The 24,128-nt window shown below is 40.8% G+C and overlaps 1 protein-coding gene across 2 annotated transcripts; it reads left to right on the top strand.

Moving 5' to 3' along the window:
* Positions 1–10,480: 10,480 nt before the first annotated feature.
* LOC142160147 (pancreatic lipase-related protein 2-like) lies at positions 10,481–23,847 on the top strand. Of its 2 annotated transcripts, none has more exons than XM_075215106.1 (13): positions 10,481–10,494; positions 11,133–11,181; positions 11,722–11,876; positions 13,580–13,696; positions 13,986–14,120; positions 15,044–15,152; positions 16,373–16,492; positions 17,102–17,227; positions 17,312–17,430; positions 17,995–18,121; positions 21,486–21,597; positions 21,679–21,846; positions 23,518–23,847. In XM_075215106.1, the coding sequence occupies exons 1-13, from the start codon at positions 10,483–10,485 to the stop codon at positions 23,597–23,599; spliced, it is 1,431 nt and encodes a 476-aa protein (XP_075071207.1). In that variant the 5' UTR covers positions 10,481–10,482; the 3' UTR covers positions 23,600–23,847. The 2 variants fall into 2 exon arrangements, with proteins under 2 accessions (XP_075071207.1, XP_075071208.1); XM_075215107.1 differs by lacking the exon at positions 10,481–10,494 and adding an exon at positions 10,694–10,723.
* Positions 23,848–24,128: the final 281 nt, after the last annotated feature.

The following is a 24,128-nucleotide window of genomic DNA, read 5'->3' on the forward strand; positions in this document are numbered from 1 at the left end:
ATTATTATGGCTTATTTCCTGTGCACATGAATTTTCTTCCCACACCCATAACATAAATTAAAAAAATGTTTGGACAACAAAGAATAAAAATATAAAATAGGATATATTATATATGTAACATCCAGCTACATAACTTGCAAAAAACATCCAGTCTGGTCTCCCAGAACCATTAATGAGCTCTGCAGTGATCAGAGATCAGATTTTACTCATATATCAGATGGAATATATTTACATCCTGCTTAATATAAGTCTTTCTGGCTTAAACATTTTTATTTCTATTTCATAATTAAAGTTAACTATAGTTACTATAAAATTTGAAGGATTTTTTTAACATAAAACAACAATTTGTATTTTCCACAAGTATTCTAGTACATACTTGCCAACTTTTTAATAAAAGAAATAGCATATTTTGATATAATTGTATGGACTGAGATCTACAGTACATTATAGATATAATAGATAGAATGCTCTAATCACTGTTATGTGACAGGTGGGGATTTTGTTTGGGGGGGGGGGGGTCACATGCTCCTTGTTTTCTGGCCTGGAACCGGACTTGATTGCATATAACTTACCATATACTTCTGACAAGTGTTTCAGCTCTTTATCGTACAGGCTGTCTGTGACATCAGTGACATTTATCCTTCCGCTCCCCTTCTTGTAATATAGGATGGCAAAAGAGCACTTGGGGACCTGATCAGTAAAATTGGTCCATGTATCGGTAATCTGAACAGGCCGCACATCCTTTATTCCCCAGATAGACTTAATGAAGGTGATCAGCCATTTATATGAGCAACTGTCTTCTCTTGAAAATATTCCAGCTACTGATGACATCTTTCCTCTTCAATCAGAAAATATCTCCTGAAATAACAGAAACTAGTGAGTTCATTGTATGTATAACAAAAGGTCTACTACATCCCAACATTAAATTATCATATATGAACTATGGTAGTAAGATACATTAGTCATTGTTACCATGATATCCCACTGTAGCTCTGTTAAACTGCAAGTATTACCTATCACTCCATTTATAGACAGCTGGAAGCCCTGTCTTATTTTTAGGACATTGTCCTAATGGATTTTTATTTAGGTCAACAAGCTGAAGTGGCAGTCTGTTAAGCTGCTGTGACATAACTGAACCTGCTCTTGTGTAGTCTTTAATATGTGTTAAAGCCAAGTAGTGGTTTATATGATCTTTAAATCACACACATGTAATGCTGCTCCATTTCTGTAAAGTACGTACTAATAGACTTATAACAAGTAACATAAACATAGGTTCTTCTGCCACTATTAGTCTTTCTAGCTGTGCTCTACACTAAGATTGTGTTTTATAGGGATTCTAAATATAAAATAGATTAATTGTATCTGCACATAAACACACTATATTGTGTGTGATTATTTTTTTTTATCAATCTTATATAATTTTAAAACAACAGACAGCAAAACATGGGGTGAAAGTGACAACAATGGTTGTCAGGTTTCAGCAACAGGCTTCCATTTGAAAAAATATATAATGTATTGACAAAGTGACAAAATTGATTGTTAGAGTCAAGTATCTGGGTCACTAGTGTGACTTTGATGTTTGATTATGATATTTCTTGAATCCTAAACGCTGTACTGTGGATGAAGTATAAAACTGATCTCCACAGTTGACCATTGTCGTCATGCAGTATTTGCACCAGCCCTCAGGCACCCCCAATGGATATAACCACTGTCAGACGTATATATGTCTCCTGTACACGGCCTATGCTAGCCCACCCCTTCCCTCTCCCGTTCCACCCCTGTAACCATAAGGAGACACAAGTGCCAGACCTGCATGCGGACGGACGCCCTTTTTGAGTACATGCGCAGTACAAATTTGCGTATTTTACACTAAGCAAATGGGTGTAAACCCAACTCAGGATTAGCTCCAGTGTGTTAGTAGCACATATATACATGAACACTGGTCTTATTTATCACCTTGAATGTTTTGTCTGGGCCACACAAAGATGTCGCTTTGCAGACTTTCTTTCTTCCCAGTCAGTGACAGCACGGCATACAGAGTGTAATTTAGCCTGCTGGAGAAGGCTAAAGCAGGTCTGTTCTTTCCTACACTCCTTTTCTCTCTCTCTCTCTACATGAAACTAACAACTCATTCTATATTTGTACAATTTCAATATTACTGAACGTAAAACAAAATGGCAAATCAGTCACTGTAAGGGTGTAACAAATGACACATTGTTAAAGTGACAGCATGTTGTGTAAAACTCTAGAAAAAGGGGCTTGTAGCTCATGAAATGTGGGTATCAGCATTATCTTTCAGGGGTGTAAGAGTTATTTGAGCAATAAACATATGTTTACATATTTATTCATGTGACCATCCGTCCTGCATTGATCTCAGCCTCACGCCTCAGTGTTCTACCCAGCAGTCCTGACCCAAAGCAATCCGTCAAGATGAATTATCCGGAAAAAGTGACAGGAAGGCGCTATACACTACAGAGAAAGAAGCAGTTGCTGGTGAAAGAGCCTGTTGGTGGCAGTGATACACTGCTAAAACTAAGGACAGAAGTTAGTGCAAATTTGGGACACTTGCAGTCAGCAAATGGACGGTTTGGCCAGGTGGCACCGTTAGGAGTGACATCCGGTAACTGCCGGATCTGGTGATGAAGTAAGCCTATCCGGTCACAGTCTTCCTAAACCATTTTGCTTGTTCAATGAGTTGACCTCCATAGTGCTGTGCACATACTCCCTGCCCCACAATAATGAGCCCTCAAACTGGAGATAGAGTGTCTCTGTTCAGCCGATACAAATCCTGTTTTTATGCAAGATACACTAAAACTATTACAGAAACCAATATGTATTAATCCTGCTGCCTCGGTCATGGCAGTAATGCAGAATTGCTGAACCCCCAACACCAAACCCCCACTCAAGATTTCCAAGAACAATAAGGCGACTTAGATGTGACATTACATTGATTCAGAACAAAGAGAGATACAGCCACAAGTAGAAACTACATTCCATAAGATGGTGATCAGCAAATAAAGGTGTTGTCATAATTGATTAAAGTTTCATCACAACTTTGTTGAGAAATGTTCAAAGTGACACTTGTTTATTGTTTTAATGCATGAGAAGTGCGTGTACAGGGGAGACAAAGTAATCTTTTAAAATACAACACCCTGTGCCATTATCAGCAAATCAATGTGATCATTATTATGACATAGGGCAAAGATTGCAGAGAAAGTACAAAGTATGTCTGAATAAAAGGAGAATGTGAGAGCCACCTGTAGCCGCTCTGGGCTGCTGCAGAAATGTCTCTATGTGCCCCCACTGTAAGTGGGGGGACGCAGAGACCCCCCTTCTTGCTCAGAGAGAGGATTTCGGGCTGCGCATCTTTACTTTTGTGCAACGTAAATGGATAACTCCTAGCGTATCATTGACATTAAGAAACAGCTGCTGTCTGCTTCTCCTTCATGACAGCTGCCAACAATCCATCTGGGGTCATTAAAAATAAAGGATGAGTGATATTATGTCAGTCATTAGTTGTTGTGACGCACCCTATAAGTTGGAGTTCTACACGACTGCATAGTTTATTATAGCGCTGGCCCTGTATAAAAGGAAATTAAGTGAGGACACCTCACCCTGAAGAGCAGACGTTTCCGTGCAAATGAACAAGTCATGTTATAATTCACAGTGTTGTAAATATTGTTAGATGTCTGAGAAACATTGTATAAGATGTATGGTTCCTTTTCTCCTCACACTCTCCCTTACATTATTTGCCACCTTTGCTTCTCCTTACTTACCCCTTTACCCCACATACCTTGTTTCCAGTTGATATAGACAGGGGTGGACAGATTGTTCTCTGCACGTTGTCTCACAACTCAGCCCGTAAAAGAGTATATGAAAGAGGTTTCCTAATAGACACCCTCAGCTCTCTGCTGAATAACAACCAGACATGTCATATAATATGCCTGTTGCAATCATCCTAGTTACACATTAAGGGCTTGTTTTATGGCTTTCAATGTAGTGAGTGACACGTATCATAAGATACATCTGATACAATGTATAGATGCAGTCGCTCCAGTATACGCTCTGAGCACGTTTCAGTGCGGCCACGGTGATGATAGTGATGATGGTTGTTAGATATTGTGATCTGCCTCTGTCAGATCCACATTGCTCTTCATGGCTGTGTGACTGGGTCACTTATAAATAACTTATGGTATAAATTTACTTAAAGGAACTAGCGCAGGGCACTTATTTATTTAGTTGCAAATGTACTTATTTTTGATATTGTGGGTATGTTGGTAAAGGAGATATATTTATTTCTGAGACCAGGGGAAGAAATTTCTTTGTTTTAACTTCACTAGAGGAAATGCATTATTTCTGAGGTATATATCTGAAACAATAAGCCTTTGTCTTTCGTGTATATTGGAGTAGGGAAATTACTTGTTTGGGGGTTTCTAACATTCTTTGGGAATGTGTATTCTGCAGCTGTCTGAAGAAAGGAGCCGTGTTAATCTTATGTTAATTAGACCTTCTGATGTGTGAGGGTCCAGCACCTGAAGACACAGACAGGTTTAATTAGACTTGCTACTAGATTTCCTGCGTCTAAAACAAGATGCAGGAAATCACAGCAAGTTTTAGGATATCACAGATAAGTGTAAATATTGTTAGCTTTGCATTGCATGTAAATCCATGTTTGGGTAAACAAATTGCATCCTGATTCTAAAAATAGCTCAGACCTCAGGGGGCTGGCTTATCCTGTGAGGCTGTGTTCAAATCTGTATAAAAGCACTGTCTCGCATTGAAAATTGAAAAATGGCCATTTAAGGATAGACTGTCCCAAAGCTGCAGCACCCCAGACTCGTGCCCCTAATCCAAGTCCTGGGGCCCGGCTGACTTGCTTAACTGGCAAAGGTGAGCCAATAGAGACTGTTTCCACCCCTGCCAGCCCAGTGGAGTGTGGCATGTCTGAAAGTGACCCAGCGGAGAGAGTCACCTGTGTGTTCAAACGACCCCCCAAAAACATGTGGAGAAACCTGAAGCCGGTCCAAGTGGGACCCCTGCAGGGAGAAGAACTTAGTGACTCAGGGGCCTCAATCACTGTAGTGAGTCCCCATATTATTGATCCTGCTGCAGTATTGCAGGGTCACACTGCCAAAGAAATCTGTGACAGGATGGACCGCCTATGCCACCCTGTCTGTTGTTCCTCAGAACCGGCTGGGCTTACTTTGACACCGTTTCCTTTCCTTATCCCAAATGCACCCTCTAACTGCAGTAGGAGGGGCTTACAAATGCTGCCACCACTGGACTCCTTACCAGGCATTCCAGTACCGGGTTTCTTCTGGGTAACTGGCGCTGCGAGTGTACCCCGTTGCTGGTGTAACTGAGCTGGTACTCCTGACCTCTTACTATGGATTAGGGTTGCTGTAAATGGATCCACCCTGGCCTATCACACTGGCCAGAGCTGCTGGGTAGCGGACAGAGCGATGGTACAGGATGCTGGGTCCAAACCTCAGAAACAGCCAGGAACGGATTAGATTTTGGGTCTAATCTGTAGGTTACAGGGATAGAGACGTTTCTAAACAGGTCTCTGAAGCAAGTGATGTTTATTTGCTCACCTGGTTGAAGGTACCAGGGAGCAGGTCAGATGAAGCAAGAAAAACAATTTTCAATACAAAACATTGCTTTTATGCTGTCATTTCCTGCATCTTATTTTAGACGCAGGTAATCTAGTAGCAATTCTAATTAAAAATTCCTGTGCCTTCAGGTGCTGGAAGTTCACACATCAGAAGGTCTAATTAAAATGAGATTAACATGGGTTCTTTCTTCAGACAGCTGCAGAATAAACATTCCCAAAGAAAGTTAGAAAACCCTAAACAAGTAATTTCCCTACTCCAAGATACACAAAATAATTCCTCAACAAAGGCTTATTGTACCAGATATATACCTCATAAATAATGCATTTCCTCTAGCAAAGTTAAAACAAACACATTTCTTCCCCTGGTTTCAGAAATAAAGATATCTCCTTTACCAACATACACACAATATAAAAAATAAGTACATTTGCAATTATATAAATAAGCACCCTGCGCTATTTCCTTTAAATAAATTTATACTATAAGGGCCCGATTCATCAAGGTACGGAAACGTATACGTATCTGCGTTGCATACTTTGAGTGACGCAGACACTTACGCAAGTGAAATAAGTACTTCAAACAGCAAAATCACACCCTCCTGTGGTCCTCTAAACATAAGGGACGGAAATAAGCAGAGCAAACGCTATAAATCACACCCACCTGTGAATCTTTAAACATGGTACAAGCACAAGCGACGGATCTCAAGCGATTGACGGGAAGCTAAGCAATGTATACGTCACGCCCAATGTGGGAGAGATGAACAGACGAACACAGAACACAACACAATGCCTGGGGCTTATTTTTACAGGATAGCTATTTACTCATTAATCACTGGCAAATAACAATGATGTAGAACACTCTGAACGTTGTTTTTCGTTTGCTAGTAATACACACTTTTAATACACACATTGCTGAAGATCTTTCTTGTGTTTAGTTTTCAAGTCGCCGTATAGAACGCAAAATGCATGTACATGGCACATTAAAAGCACATGAATAACGAATATATCAAAATGTATGTTGTGTAAATTCATCTGCCTTTTCAGGAAAATGCCTTGCATACTCTTCCATAAAGGACACACACACACACAAGTGTATAGAAGCTCCACACAGATTAAGGGTTTCTGTCTGGATTAGAACTCATGAATGACTTTATGGAAAGTGGGACAGCTACCCACTAGTACAACCTGAGATTTGAAAATACAAGAAGGACACCAACAATACAGCATGCGTGCTACACAGGCAACTGACACTTAATAGTACTCTTTATTATCCACACAAATTACTCACAAAATGCTCATCGTACAGGTAGCTCACTGGTTAGCAATTTGGACTCACAACACAGCAGCCATGAGTTCAAATACCAAGCATACCCATAACTTTTGTGTGGACTGGAGTCATTATGCTAACAAGAAACAAAGGAACTTCACACAATGGTTTCATATTTTACTTTTGTTATGTTCTACATGCTTAACCACATTCTTAAAAATGCCCTCATATTTATCCCGTATTGTAATAAACTCATTTTTGGACTAAGAGGGGGAGGGGGAGGGGGTTGTAGGGGACAGCCTCCTTGGAGTTAAATGCAACATTGCCTGCAGACCGACTTTCATCTGCATCCACGGCGTACACATTATGTGATGTACTCAATGTTTGGCAGGATGTGCCCATGGGGTGTGCTGTGGAGGAATGAAAGTCTCTAGTGTTTTGCATAATATTTAACTGTAAAGTGTTGGTGCTGTTTGAAATTTTAGTGTCAGAAAAACAGTACATTTGTGAGGTTCATTTGGTGCTCTGGCTTGTGGACAATAGGCATTTTGCACATTTTGAAACTATATTTTGTGGGAGGACTTTCAAGGCACAAATGGTGCAAAACACACAGCTAAATCAAGTTTTCCAGGTTACATTACAGGGGACACCTTCATATGCACCAAGGCATATACTAAGTACATTCTTATACGTTGTATGTGTGCAAATCTTGCAGAAGTAATGTTTAAAACGCATATGGCTAATGTCCTTTTCCTTCACGCACCTTACCAACCTTTGTACTTTAAAAGTGTTACTTAATCTAATGAAATAAAGACACAGACACGTATAGCTACTTTGGCAAAAGGTCGCAGTTTTTATTAATCATAAACCAATTAAATGAAAGTCACCTGGTGGTGGCGAGAGCAAACTGCAGTCAACTAAACAACTAATCATCTAACCAAATACTGCAATGCCCAAATGGCATTCAAACTAAACCAAGGAATACTCCCTTAACATTGGCTGGTGTTAAACAGGCGTCAGCATGACTGCTCCCCTCTGAACTCAACATTGACGGCCACGCAAAGCACGCCAAGGGATCCTCCACTCAGAAGGATCAAGAGTAATGTTACTTGAAAGGGGCAGTGACGTGCGGCCAAATATCCTAACCACCGTTGTGACTAGTCATTGACTGCACTGCTCTCCTACCATAGCTGGTACCCTTTAACGGGTTCCCAGCCCGCCACCACGAGCACAAAACCACGAACCTAATTGCTCATAGATCTCCCTGATGAAAAACCCCATCCCCTCTTTATTCAAATGAACACCGTCCGGCCGGAACAGGTGTGTATTATCCGCCTTAATGGATGGGTGGAAAATTTCTACCCCCCCAATTCTCTAACCAGTTTCCCCGTAACACTATTAATTTTTCTTAATAATCTAGTAAGCGTAGAGGGGCGAATGGGAAACCTCCAGTATAAACGAGGGACAATGTTGGACCAACAAATCCCAATTGTAGGCCATCGTGCCCGAATAGCACGTAAATCTTCTCTAATGCTTATTATGAGGGCCAATGATTTAGTCTTCCCCACATCATTCCCCCCAAGATGCAAAACAATAATATCAGGATGTTGTGATTTTGCCAATTCCTCTTCTAACCAAGACAACAGGAATGGCCAGCAAAGGCCCCTCTTCCCCATCCATTTTATATCCACCGGGCATGGGAAATTAGACCACTCATTCGCCAAATGATGTTTTGAAGCCCAATACACAAATGAGTGTCCCATTATCCAAATGTTTATCTTCAGGCCTGTAAACCGAAGATAGAAAGAATTGGTGATCTGGAGTAGTAACAAATATTCCAAAATATTCCTGGAATATAAACCAGGGACAACACAGGCCCTGTAACCTTTACTTTTTTCCTCCTATATGCATACATAACACCAAGACACACCAGCTCTGAAGAGCAATGACCCTGACCCCTGCATACTTTAAACAAATTGTCCATATTTGCAACCAACCGCAAAGGTTTAATACCAACTTCGTATGAAAATGTGGGACGGGGGGGGGGGGAGAATGGACCAACCAACCGGTTTATATGACTAAATATATGATAGAACTGCTTATCTAATAGCCCAGAAGACTAATATGGCCAATGATGAATAAAATTGCTTAAGCTAAAGAGAGGGGAACTACGTATGTGAGGCTATAAATGCCAACCTATTAGACTTATATTTTAAGGGGGAGGGGGCACTAATAACAGTATTACCTTTACCAATCTGATGAGGTGAATTGATGAATATATATGCTCAATGGGAATACGATATGACGCCTATACGTGCCTTGAAAACATACCAACCTTTAAAGGTTAAACAGGAGGTGGGAAATAAGTCATGGTTTACCGTATGTTACACCAACATGACAATATATTAATTCTATGGTTCTATGCCCGACTACCAACCACTGCGTGATTTATGATACAGACATGCAAACATACCAACCAATCATGGTTTAACATAAGCTATGAGGTACCAACCCAAAACGATTTAACATCCCTAGCGGGAAATGTCACCAACCTAAACAGGTTTAATCAGATAAGAAAGTAAAGGAACGGTAACCCAGATGAAGGTGAACCAACCCAAAATGGACAAGAGTAATCCAGTATAACTCAGGCATTCTCTGACCACACTCTGACCTCAATCTGACCACACTCTGACCTCACTCTGACCACACTCTGACCAGGGCCGTCTCTTCCATTGGGCACGATGGGCAAGTGCCCGGGGGCCCTGCAGGCAAGGGGGGCCCATCCGAATCCTAAAAAAAAATAATAATAATAATTTTTTTTTTTTTTTTTTAAATACTTACCTTGCGGTCACATCACCGGTGATCCGGCTCCCTCCCTGGTCCCCTCTTCCGTGCTGTGCTCACAGTGAATGCAACCACAGCATGGAAGAGGGCAGAAGAGACTCAGCTGCGCAGAAAAAAGAAGAGGATCGGACTTAAGGTAAGTTAAGGGGGCCCCTATATATATATATATATATATATATATATTTATTTATTTTTTTTTTAGGGGCCCGGTACACTGCATTGCCCGGGGGCCCATAAAGTTGTTAAGGTGGCCCTGACTCTGACCTCCCTCTGACCACACTCTGACCACACTCTGATCACACTCTGACCACACTCTGACCACACTCTGACGACACTCTGACGACACTCTGACCTCACTCTGACCACACTCTGACCACACTCTGATCACACTCTGACCACACTCTGACCACACTCTGATCACACTCTGACCACACTCTGATCACACTCTGATCACACTCTGATCACACTCTGACCACACTCTGACCACACTCTGATCACACTCTGACCACACTCTGACCTCACTCTGACCACACTCTGACCACACTCTGATCACACTCTGACCACACTCTGACCTCACTCTGACCACACTCTGACCACACTCTGACCTCACATGTGAACGGTGGACTTGTGCCAGCATCAGGAGCAATGATCAGGGAACGTGCAATATTTCCAGAGCATTTCTTTCATCTTGTTCCATTTAAAATATAGTCAAAGAATATTACCTCAATGCGATCATCCAAATACCTGAGAAGGACATAACATGTTTATAGGGGTGAGGGGTTATCAGAACTGGTAATATAATGTGTAAAGGGGTGAGGATGATGTTAGAGTAGGTAATGAAATAGTTAAAGTGTGAGAGCTGACCAGTCACTGACCCCCACAGCTGTCTGTAATTATAGTAATACAGATTATCTGACATTGCTCTGCCCAATTTATGGGATATTTAAGCACAGCCCCCTATGTGGTCAGATGCTGCAGTCAGTGTTTGGGTTGATTGAAAGGTGGGTGATAAAATGATATGAAGGAGAAATGTGTTGTCAGCTCCTGGTGTGAAGTTATACTGTCTGGGTCATATTAGTTTCTGTGTTATTGGGAAAATGTATTAAACTGTAGCAGCGTTTGTTTTGTTATTGTTTGCTACATAATATATTGCTCCTTTTTATATTTCTTTACACTGTTTAAACTTCCTCAATATGTAACTGGATTTTTTGTTAGTTAAATCTAAACCAGACTGGTTATTTCCTGAGTGAATCTAGTTGGCCCCTGTGCTATTCATTATTCAAAATACAGTGTGTGTGGGGGATGATTACCTTCCATGACATGGAGATTACAACATATAAATGTTTCACTGTATGTACCTTTGGCTCAGAGATTAGATGTAACATGTTGCACTATGTATTCTGTCTACAGATGATGGACACGTTGTTACTAGTGGTCTCCATAGCTGCACTTGTAAGAGGTAAGAAATATCCCTCTTCTCCAATTACTGCTGGGAGCTATTGGTTATAACCTCTACAAAGTGACATCTGGATATATGGTTCGTGTTCTACCAGTAAAGCTGATTCTGTTGATGGGCATCCATACTCTATGCAGTGGGTACTTAACATTGCATCACATGTTTCCCAAAGCTTAGTATGGAAAGTATGATCTCCATTGGCAGAATTGTTCCACATATAGTGGATGAGGGACAGAATTTGTGTACCTGATATGTCTCGCATTACTATTTTGCATCAATTATTATTTTTGCTAACAAATCTTCTGCATCTGTGGTTTGAGTGGACAAGGTTTGGCAGAAAGAAAGTATGTGGCTGAATAGTGGAGGCCTACAATTATTGTCAACACATTCTCCCCCTCCCCCCAAAACCACCCAAAAATGAATTTATAGTGAACTTCACATTATATGTGAAGTCAACCTATATAGGCTTTGCCATAGCAGCAGAATCATCCAATGGTCAGTCCTAGTCTACTGTAGCTTACAACTAACTTATTCTGTGCTCAGCTGAAGAGGTCTGTTATGGAAAGCTGGGATGCTTCAGAAATGGTCCCCCGTATTCTGGCACATTGGAGAGGCCGATCAGTCGCCTGCCATGGTCACCAGAAGTGATTGGCACTCAGTTCCTGCTCTTCAGTCAAGAAAATCCCAACTTCTTTGAAGTAAGTTTCCCTCTAGATTACAAGTGTTCACAAGTCTTTGTTTTCATTGCTGCATTTATTTTTATCTATCTCTAATGTCTGTTTTATTTATGCTGTTCTAACCACTGTCTAGCACTGACGCCAACCAAAAAACCTCTAAACCACAAGTTGTACATGATTATTAAATAATCCTAGATGTTGAGTCAAAGGATAGAAACTCAGCCATTTTTTCCTTTGTCCTAGCAGCAATTAATAATTTGTTATCAGCAACCTCTTCTGGGAACTGTGATGTGGTGGCAGCTGCTCTGTTAGGAAGGAGACAAGAGGGTTTAATGGTGTCTCTAGCAAACACTCAAACTATCTTCTAATGAAGAACAGATTCCAGTTTGAGAATCTGACATGCTCAGTACTACTGATTCTGGACTGGCTCAACTGCCATGAGCAGCAACATTGGAGTTGGCAGCTAACTTGTATGTAACCCTTACTGTATTTGAGGTATGTAGAATGAGATTAGAGCAACTCAACGAACTGACTTGTGACCCACATTTAAACCATCTCTTACATCTCTATGTAAGAGGCTCAACATCTACAACAGATGTCTAGAAGCACTTGGTGGATGTACCCCAGAGCGGAGGAGAAATGATGGCCAGAGGTCAATGTATGAGAAGCAGCTTAGTGGTATTGACAGATGCCTAAGAGGTGTCAGAAGATGTTAGTAAGGATGTTGGTCCACATGTTGTCAACTTATTCAGTTTGTTGGTTTATTAGCTACAGGCACTATTGTGGAATACAGGATACAGCTTATTGAGCAGTCTCAGGAGGCTCTGTACTGCACATCTGTGTAGTAGCGCTATCCATATCGCCTACGCAGTAGCCATACAGAGAACGGAAGATCTTTTTGTACAGGGAGAAGTCTCTGCACATGTGAATAGTCTGAAGCAGACGGATCCGGCAGCACCTCACTTCTATCGCACACAACACAGTTGCAGTCTGATCTCCCAATAAATCACTGTGCTGTATATAGGCAGCCTCCTCATTAGTGAAATTTGAAAAAAGCTGATCCTGCCACTAAGTTACAGGATCAACATAAACACATACAGTAGCCAAATGTGGTGAGATGTTGCCATTCAGACTTGACCAGTGAAAGCACAACTTCTATAGTGCTATATTGCTCTGTAATTTAGCACATAGTTAATAGTTCACCTCCATCCCTGCCTCATTGGAGCTTGGTCTAAATTACTGAGGGATGTTAGTGTGGTTGAAAATGTCTGCAAACCCAGGTCAATAAGGGCCATATATAGTCTTTTAACATGGCCAATTCGATTATGGGGCATTGTGGAGCTAATATTGGGATGTGATGGGGCAGGATAGGATAATCAGGGCCTGGATAAGTAACTGTATAAATGGGGCTGTATTTTTGGGTGATGGTACCTCTTGTGTGGCTGGCATAATTCCCATAATGTGGTCTTTATTGCATACATGATTTCACATTGCTTTAAAAAATATATTTGAAAACCAATATATAATATAAAACTTCATTAATGTCATTTCTGCAGCACATGTCTGTTCTCTGCTCAGATCCCAAGATACAGTGGTGGATGTCCCACTTTATGTTGCCTGGATTACTGCAATCTTATTCCATATATATCTGAACTTGTATTCAACTCCTTGTGCAATTCTTCATGTAATGTTAAATGGATAAATAGTTTAATGCTTATTTTCAGGTGGTCAGTGCTGCCAATGTGTCTGCCTCCAATTTTAAGACCAGTAGGAAGTCTTGCTTCATTATCCATGGGTTCCTTGATAATGGATATGAGAGGTGGATAATAGATATGTGCAAGGTAAGTGTGTACAAGAACCCAGTTATGAGCAGGTGCCTAACTATTGTGGCTACAGGACCCAGAGGTGAAGGAGGGCTGGCAAAGCTGGCTCTACAAGCTTCATTCCCCCCGTCACTCTACTCTTATTAGGCGGACAGAATGGGATCACTGACCTCAACCTAAACTGTGCTATGGTCCTGACTATGCACAGTTCTGCCCCTAGTTATGAGCTACAAACTCTGCCCCAGAAGTCCTGAGATCTTTCACATCCAGAACCTTCCCACAACTGTATCTCTCTCTCTTCTCCTAGACCCTGTTACAAGTGTCGGACCTGAACTGTTTCAGTGTTTCTTGGAGTGGTGGTTCTCATGCTCTTTATACACAAGCTGCTAACAACGTCCGTGTCGTGGGGGCTGAACTTTCTTTATTTATTAAAGATCTAGTGGTAGGTAACCTCTAATTCTAAGACCTAATCTTAATGTGTTCATATACCGCAGCCTCTTAAGCGTGACTACTATGTTTGAGGGGAAAATGGCGCATTCAATATTAAAGACTTGTTCACTTATATAAAATTTGGTTAGTGCATCACAATTGAGCCTGTTCCTGCCAGTAGTGTCTGTAACAATGTTGCATTCTGAATCTTAATGAGTTGCCAAAGCCTTCATAATGCAGCAGTTTCTTCAGGTTTAATTCAAGTGGCACTCTCTAGACAATGCTGCAGCTAAATAAAGCTTCTATTAAACAGGCACTGGTATATTGATAGATGATTAGTAAGAGGGTAATCCATGGGATGTGAGTACTGGCTGAATATGCCTTATACCAGTGTCTTTCTGAACGATGATACAATGATCTGCATATCTTAGAACTAAATACTGGATGATCTACAAACATTGCTGCTCCCATTTCAGACTGATATCTTCATTATATTAAATTTTAAAATGTCTTGTGTTTATCAACACCAGTGACCTATTGGGTTCTCTGAAGGGTACGTGTGATGTAGAGGGTGCTGTAGCCAAGAGGCATCTTGATGCTATTACATGAGCTTTCTATTGGTATTTTAGTGTAATAGAGAGGTCTCTTGGAGCCAGCAGCTGATAATCATTTAATTAGTTTTGGGTGAGAGGTTCTGTTTAGTGAGTTACTAGTCTACAAAGCATATGGTGATCTGGAAGTGGGAGGGTGGAAGCTATGGGTGTTCAATAGGTCTCATTGTAAAGACTATATTTCTAATCCTCTATGAAGCAGAACAGATATTTCATTGCTGGACCTTACATAGTCCTCCACCTGGAGGAACCATATGAGGAGGATGTGATTTTGATGACAATGTTACACCTGTCTAACATCCTTACTTTTACTGTGTTTCTTTAGGACAATCATGGCTACCACCTGGCTAATGTCTACCTAATTGGACACAGTCTAGGGGCACATGTAGCCGGGGAAGCTGGAAAGAGACGTCCGGGAATTGCAAGAATAACAGGTGTCCTTCCTATAGAGCGTATGATCCCTCACGTAGACCCAGTAGTCTCTGTAGTTTGTGTGAAGAATGCTAAATATAAGGCTTAACACAGCAATGTAATAAATGGCCAATCTGGCGTCTGGTCATATTGGTTGCATAGTGCAGAAGCTAAAAACCAAGTGACCATGTGTTGTATAATGACCTCATTATAGTACAACAAGGGAGTTACGAGGTCTCAGTGTGCTTGGGCATGATGTGACTATTGTCAGATGTTGGCTGCTATTTATAAGGCTGTTGGTGCTTGTACAAAATGTTTAGGGATTTAGATGTGACATTGCATAGACCTGACTTGTTTAGGCTGCCAGCACCTTATATCCCACCAATGGGTCCTAGAATAAAACGCCTGATTCCAATGTAGAAGTGTTCTACCTAACAAGCCAATGGATAAGTGTGCAGGGAGCAGAAGTAGCAGCAGAGGTTATTTATGGTTTAACCACTACCCAGATCGCTGGATTAAGTTGACTCCACTTCAATGATCTTCAGTTGCACTGTGCCACGAGGAAGACCTTGTGAATATACCTTTAAGCAATGTAGAAACCTACAATGAGAGGTTAAATCTAAAGGAGATTCAGGAAACTGAAGACACAAGCGCTTGCTTCATCTAAATATATAACTTTATGTGCATAATGCTGTATTTACTGGACGTGTGACTAGTGGTCCATAGGTTTGCAGGCAATTCACTAATGCTCCTCTTTGGCTGATATTATAAAGCTTGTCCAATGGGATAAAACATATCCTCATGACATTGTATATATTTTTCATTTAGAAAAGATTGTGCATATAAATTATCTACATTTGCATCTTTCTTAGATGCTGATATCTAAATATCAGCCAAATACTTCACACAGACTGCAATTCTAACAGTTCCATCTGTAGGCAAAAGTTACTGCACTTCATTTAAATATATACATCCTAGCACTATGACATGCAGTGAAATTGTTTTATTGCTTCAGAACAAAAATATACATATAAAAAATGTCCCATAAATCTTCATTGGACAATAGTCATCCTTCTCCCAGCTATATTCCTGCTCTTGTTACATTGTAGTATTGGACACTAGATAACAAACTGCCACTCGCTGTAGATGGGCCCCAAGTTCCAAAAGCTTGTATGTAATTGTCATCTTGACAGGTGATGCAGGAACAGGTAAACCTTTTACATTCATTGAATTCTTTCCCAAGGGTTGAGTCCAGCTGGACCCTATTTTGAAGATACCCCACCCGAGGTGAGGCTGAACCATGCAGATGCAGTTTTTGTTGATGCCATTCATAGTGACGGCACTTCCATCATCGCCAATCTAGGTACAACATTTATGGAATATATCTGCACATATGACCCAACAATGCATTTAGCACAACTCCCAATATGTAAAGGAACAATCTAGCCAGGAGTTACCTGGTATAAATGAGGCAGTAAATCCACACCATTGAAATGGAACATGGGTGTCTAGGACAGGTGACCGAATGGTGAAGACCGAACTGGAACTACCCCGTGGTTCTGCTGTTGGGTGCTTCCTTCTATTGTAGTAGCATTTAAATTTTGGTCCTATAGAGAATACACCAATAAACTAATGTGCATGCCCTGTTTACCTTGGAAGCTTCTAGTTGGCCACAACATTGTTCTCACCTAAAGATGAGCAACATCTTTGTGAGGTCTTACCGTCAACCACACTATATGGCAGAACAATTGTCTGTTCATACACCCATCTCTATTCAGATTATCCCTGAAATGCTAAATTACAAATGTTGACATGGAGAAGAAAACTAGAACTTTAAAATCATATTGACAAAATTCTACATCTGTTGCAAAACTAATGCAATAAATTTTTCCTACTGTCTTCTAGAAACAGCTGAGGGTGACTGATGCTTATTTAACGAACAGTAAATATATATATTTTGTTTTAAATTAAGGTTTTGGGGGCTTTGGCATGATGGAGCCGGTTGGTCATCTAGACTTCTATCCGAATGGAGGAAAACATATGCCCGGATGTGCTAAAGTGCATTTTGTGCACTATGACATTGATGATATAATTGCTGGTATAAATTTCAATCTTCAAACACTAATTTATTGTTAATTTAGCAAATGTTGGGAATTCTGATTGGCTATTTGCTTTGTTTAAGGAATTGATGAAAAGGTGATTTGCAATCATCAAAGAAGCCACCAGTTTTTCCAAGAAAGTATTATCAGGCCTGATGGATTTATCAGTTACAGGGGTCCTTCATACAGTGCATTTCAAGAAGTGAGTGACATTTATAGCAGGAACATCAGTGTTATGGACCTTCCTGCACAAGAGGTAGTAACGTGTTTCCATCAATAAGCTGGTGTAATATTTTCAAATCTGTTGGCAATGTATCTTTGTAAACCAGCTGGCTTCTAAACACTAGTTCACTTATCACTAAGTTTCCTTAAGTTGGAGATTAAATCTGTAATGATCTGACCAAGCTTGGTCTTGTCATTGACCTCCAGATGACCATTGCCCCTCAAGCTGCTCACAATCTTTCACCTATGTAGTCTCACAAGGAACTTCTAGCTCAGTTTCTGCTTTACAAAACTATACAAAAGCAGGGTAATGTAATCTGTCTTCTAGGCATGGAATATTAAGGTAATATTGTAGAAACTTAATCCTTCACACACTGCCACCTATCTGCACAATGGCTAGTGAAGGCACACTCAGAACAGTTGATAAGATCAGTGTTGAGATAAAGGAGAGGGGTAGAGCCTATTCATACAATGTATCTTAATTATGAGGCTTGTACAGCTGTAATAGTTGTCTGATTTGCACCCATCTCCCTCTTGCCCACAGGGTGCTGGATTCCCATGTTCCAATGGAAGTTGTTCAATGATGGGATATTATGCGGATGTTTATCACAGGGACCCAAGCACCAGACAGAAGTTTTACTTGAACACTGGAAATGCTGATAACTTCCTACGTATGTTTTACATGAGACTATGGAAGGCACAAACTGGTGGCAAATATCTGTAGCTCACATTTTTTTACAAATTTTAAGTCACTGAGATGATGCAGGCTTACATAGGATTTATGGAGGGTTTCTTTACACATGGTAGATGTGTTCAGGGTTACATCAGTCAAGGAATAGATTAAAGATGGCTAAAATGACTAACTCCCAGCTAAGTCCAAAGGTCACTTCCTTCTCATACTCCTTGACCTCTCTGCTGCTTTTGACACTGTCAATCATTCTCTTCTCCTCACCTCTCTTCAATCCCTAGGTCTTTGCAAAACAGCTCTCTGCTGGTTTGCATCCTACCTCTCTGGCTGCTCATTTAGCATGTCTGTTCCCTCCTGCCCCTTTCTATTGGAGTCCCACAAGGCTCTGTCCTTGGCCCTCTGCAACTCTCTCAATGGACCCATTCAATCATTTGGCCTCCACTACCACCTCTATGCTGATGACACGCCAATCTTTCCTCCTCTGTCCTGCCTCCCTAACCCAGTTATCTAGCTATAACTACGTGGATGTCACAACACTTCCTGAAGAACAACATCTCCATATTTGAGCTCCTCTTTTCTTCTGCCAATAATGCTATCCCTCACAATATGTCCTCTTGGCTGACAGCATCACTCTTCCGCCTGTCACCCAAGCCTGCTGCCTTGGAGTTGCCCTTGACTCTGCCCTCAGCTTTACTCATATCCAGCCCCTCACCAAATCCTGCCACTTCTTCCTCCGTAACATCATGAAAATCCGTCGCTTCCTAACTTGGGAAGCAACAAATATCCTGGTCCATTCACTCATCCTTTCTTGTCTCAACTATAGCTACCTCCTTCTCCCTGGCCTCCCTGACTCATGTTTCTGACCTTCAATATATACAGAATGCTGCTGCTAGGCCCATCTTCTCCTCCCACTGCACCTTATCTGCTCCTCTGCATAAATCCCTTCATTGGCTCCCTATCTGTTTCAGAATTCAGTTCAAGTTCCTTACCATCACTTACAAAGCTCTTACCAAACACTTCTCCCCATTACTCTTCACTTCTCTCAAGGTACATACCTACCTGAGCGCTTCACTCTGCCTCTGACCTCTGCCGTAATTAACCTCTCATTACCTCATCGCAAGCTAGCCTCCAAGACTTCTGCCCCTAATCTTAATGACTCCCTACACTGTCTTGCTTGACCTTCACCCCCCCCACCGTCAGACATTCAAACCCTGACTCAAAACTCGGCCTTTTCAAGCTCGCCCATCACCTCCTCCTCTTCCTCGCCTGTCATCTTCATCTTTTCCCAGTTGATCCTACTGTCTCTCACCACCCCTCCATCTGGAATGTTAGCTCTCATGGACAGGTTCCTCTACCTGTTGTCCAATGTTTGACTTGGTACCAAGGGATTAGCGAATAACAATGTGGTGTCGTTGTTTAAGAAGGGGACAAGATCACAGCCAGGGAATATAGGCCGGACATCAATAGTGGGGATACTACTGGATGGTATATTAAGGGATAGTATTCAGGGTTTCTTTGTGCGCAATAAGATTAGTGGGAATCTGCATGGATTTGTGAGGGATAGGTCATGTCAAACTAATCTAATTAGTTTCTACGAGTAAGTTAGTGGGAACTTAGACCATGGTAGTACAGTAGATGTGGTCTACTTAGATTTTGCAAAGGCCTTTGATACAGTGCCACACGAGGTTACAAAATAAGGGAACCAGGTCTAGGAAACAACACTTGTACTTGGATCAAAAACTGGTTACAGAATAGGGAACAGAGTTGTGATTGGAACATTTTCTAAATGTTTAAAAGTTTTAAGTGGAGTACCTCAAGGTTCCGTGTTGGAACCACTCCTTTATAATTAATAATAATGACCTTGGTGATTTAGAGTAAAGCTTCTATTTTTGCAGATGACACTAAGCTCTGTTAGGTAATAAAATCAGCAAGATGTAGAGTCTCTACAGAGGGACTTAAATAAACTGGAGGATTAGGCGGCCAAATGGAATATGAGTTTTGATGTAGATAAAGGTAAGGTTATGCATTTAGGGATCAAAAACAAGAACACAATCTATAAATTAAATGGAATTAATTTAAGAGCATCTATAATGGAAAAGTATTTGGGAGTGTAGACAGACTTGGCAATAGTGCTCAATATCAAGCAGCAGCTGCAAGGGCAAATAAAGTATTGGCATGCATAGAAAGGGTGTAGATGCAATGGAAGACAGTGTAATTTTGAGACTTCATAAACTGTTGGCAAGACCTCACGTTGAATATGCAGTACAGTTCTGGGCACCACTCTGTAAAGATAATTTGGAACTAGAAAGGGTTCAGAGAAGGGTGACAAAATTGATAACTTAATGACTCCATACCCTTTGAGGAAAGGTTAGCCAGTTTAGGCATGTTTACTTTAGAAACGAGGTGTCTAAGATATTACTACTATCTACAAAAACATTAAGGATCAATACAGAACTTTCATGGGAACTTTTTACCCCAAGGACCATACATAGGACACACGGTCACCCCCAAAGGTTAGAGAGGAAATTTCACAACCAGCAAAGGAAGGAGTTCTCTACAGTAAGGGCAGTCAAGATATGGAATTCACTGCCAGGGAAGGCTGATAGCAGATTCATTAGACATATTTAAAACAGGGTTAGACAAACTTTTAGCAGAAAAGTGTATCCAGGGATACAACTTAATTAACATGAAGGATAGTAGTGGATATAGGGGGGAAAAAAGGACTGCAATATTGGGTCTGGGGGGATTTTCACAATAGGAAAAACTGGTGGTTGCTTACTCTGGATCAATTTCAAATATAAGTGAGGGATCGCAGGAGATCCAAAATAGGTTGAACTTGATGGACTATTCTTTTTCAACCTCTAACTATGTTACTATGTATGTCTCGTCATGTCTTTTGCCCATACCATTACTCACGCATCTGTGCTACTTATTTGTATTACCTTATCTATTTGTTGCTGGTTTCTGTATCCGGCGCTACCGAATCGGTGGCACCTTTTATAAATAAATAGGTCTATTGACTTGTGACTATACGAGATATATATATATCATTGTAAGCTTCACTGGGGTAGACGGGTGCCACAATAATATGAATGCATGCACTGAATATCCTTTGTATAAAGGATAAAGTGTATACACTAAAACATGCATTTTCAACTCTACACTGGGCACTAGGACTGGATGGCATTTCATGCTCCAGTCTGGTGGGTTACTTGGGTGCTGTGAGCACTTTGTAGATCTCCTGCAGCTACATTAATTATGGGGCTTGGTGTGGTGGGACAAGAGATGGAATATAAACTGTAGAGGAAGCTGAGATTTATTATGTGCCTTATGTCTTCTGTCTACAGGCTGGAGGTACAACGTGGCTGTAAATATTGCTGGTACAGAGATTGCTTTGGGATCATTTGCCATATCTCTCTGTGGGAGGAATGGATGTAGTCGTCAATATGAAATACATGAGTATGTTCACCTTCTCTGGAATGTCTGATCAGTGAACAGGACATAGACTTGTTATACTAAAACCATTTTCTCCATTTACAGTGGATTCATTCACCCTGGCACATCATATAGTACGTTCCTTGATGTAGAGAATGATGTTTATCCAGTCATGAAGGTGATATTTGTCTGGCACAAAGATGCACTCTACTTTCTTAATCCAGAACTGGGGGCTTCAGATGTCACTGTCCAATATGGACCAAATGGAAAAACGTAAGTAGTATGTGTGCACCTTCTACAACCTGTCGTATCTTCTATATGGAGTTTAGCAAACAAAGGGAGACATACACTTTAGTGGGCAGGAGTGGGTTCAGTGTTCTTTATGGTCCATGTGTCCTACTTGGAACAACACAAATCGTGTGCAGTGACAATGTTGTAGTGCATTTTTCCTGAACTGGTTTTTGTTCCGATACATCCAGATCCCTTTATTGTGACTGGGCCCTGAAACTCTGGCTGACCAAATGCCTATCACACATGATCCTTTAGACCTTCTGTGGGAGAATGTTCTTGCTTTGAACGGAGTACTCAAAATCCTTATCTGGCTGAATGTCAAGATTGCTCCACAATCTGTTGGCCTTTGTGCATTTGACAAGGGGCTGAGAAGTTCATTGTCTCCAATATTCAGCAACACCAAGATCTCACCATTTTAGGTGACCAGGGTTCAGACTGTTCATGACTGAATGTAATACTTCAGGAAATGTGTGCCAATCTTGTGCAGTAATTGACCTGTCCACTTATGTGAACTAGTGATGTCAGGGCTGCATATGATGGGCAGTGTCATGAGGAATGGAGGCAGGTATGAAGTAATGGACTGAGTGCTGTTGGGGACCCTGATCCTTTCCACTCTTGTGGAAGTGTTTGCATCAGGCACCCCCCCCCTCCCAAAATTAATAGCAATAACATGCTACAGAATTTTTCACAAACAACTTCATCAGAATGGAGTCTGTCCTGGGTGTTTGTAAAGAGTCTATAGTAGTCTCTTGATTATACTAGACACCTATGTTAAACAATTAGGCCTCTAAACAAGGACTGAATTTAGATTACACGCTATACTTGAATTCTTGCCCTTTTCTCTACTCATCTTACATTGCTGATCTTCAGCTCTAAATATGACAACACTGATCTATTGGTGGATAGAATCCTCTGACTAATTGGCAAGGAATGAAGTGAGGGACTTTAAAACCTACATAACTATGTGTATCTTTACAGGATACCCACAATTAACTGACTGCTTATGCTTTCTTGCCACATTTGGAGATCTCAGTACTGACTCTATAAATATAGTGTTGAAATAGTATTCCCTGGTCATCTAACAATAAATGTCCTTATTAAAAACCACACGTGAGAATTGTTGAATAGATCAGAGACCACAATAAAATGTTGCACAAGCCAATGTTGCATCAGAACCTGCAGTTTGAGGTAATAACTTGCGATGAATATTCCAGTTCTGCTTTTTCTACTACATTTAACAAAGTAGTTGTCTGCAGTATTTAGTCTAGAGACAAGATGACAATTTAATTCTACTTGGTGGGGTGGTTGGGAGGACTGAAGAATAAATAGAAGTTCTCTGCATAGAACACTTATAACCAAACACTGCTGGAGAATGAATACTTCTGAGTGTGACATGCACAATATGCATTTAATTATATTGTGGGAAAAATCTCCAATGAAGCCTAAAATCTTCCACCTGGTGGTGCTTAAGTTCACAATCCTGCAACTGTATGTAAATGTTGGGTTTGTGTATTGTAGTGGGGGGTTATCAGAGGTAATCTTCCCTGTAGAGCATATTTGTGCTTCAACTTGTGCCTCCTACATGTTATAACAGATATCTATTACGTGTAATTTCTTCTGTAGACCTGTAATAATGCTCCGCTTTCTCTGTAGGTCCACCTTCTGCGGCAGTGACCTGACCATAGAAGACACAAATCAGACTCTTGAATTCTGTTCCTCGTTTCTCCCATATTAATCATGGAAATCATAATCCATTCTGCATCTTACTGCATGTTTTCTACCTCTCATTGAAGGGCTTATTTGTAGCTGTGAGTCTGGAATATGTGGACTCTAAATACAATCGGTGGTTTTTGGCAGCGCTGGTTATTGCTCTAGAGGTTGCATCATTTAAAACTATCAAAACCAGTATATAATTTTGGAACATCTCTAGTAATCTGTACACAGGCAGCCTAATGTGAGAATAAAGGTAATGAAGTAATTAGAGTTTGTAGACTTTTTTTGTTCTGAAGACCTGCAAAAAATGACTTGTGGTGCAGAGATGGTTTTTCTCCTGTCCTACTGTCTACATTGGTGACTGAGGTGACCCTGTGCTCTAATGTTCATTTACAAGTGTTCAGGATGTCGGGATAATATTTGCAGTGCTGCCACTATTCCATATCTGTAACGCTATGTGTGTGTGTGTGTGTGTGTGCAAACAATCATCATTTACCTTGGCAGGTGCTAAAGGAAATGCACATCCATTACAAGCACTTTCTGTTGACTGA

The sequence above is a fragment of the Mixophyes fleayi genome, chromosome 6 (assembly GCF_038048845.1).
Source record: "Mixophyes fleayi isolate aMixFle1 chromosome 6, aMixFle1.hap1, whole genome shotgun sequence".
Taxonomy (NCBI): Eukaryota; Metazoa; Chordata; class Amphibia; order Anura; family Limnodynastidae; genus Mixophyes; species Mixophyes fleayi.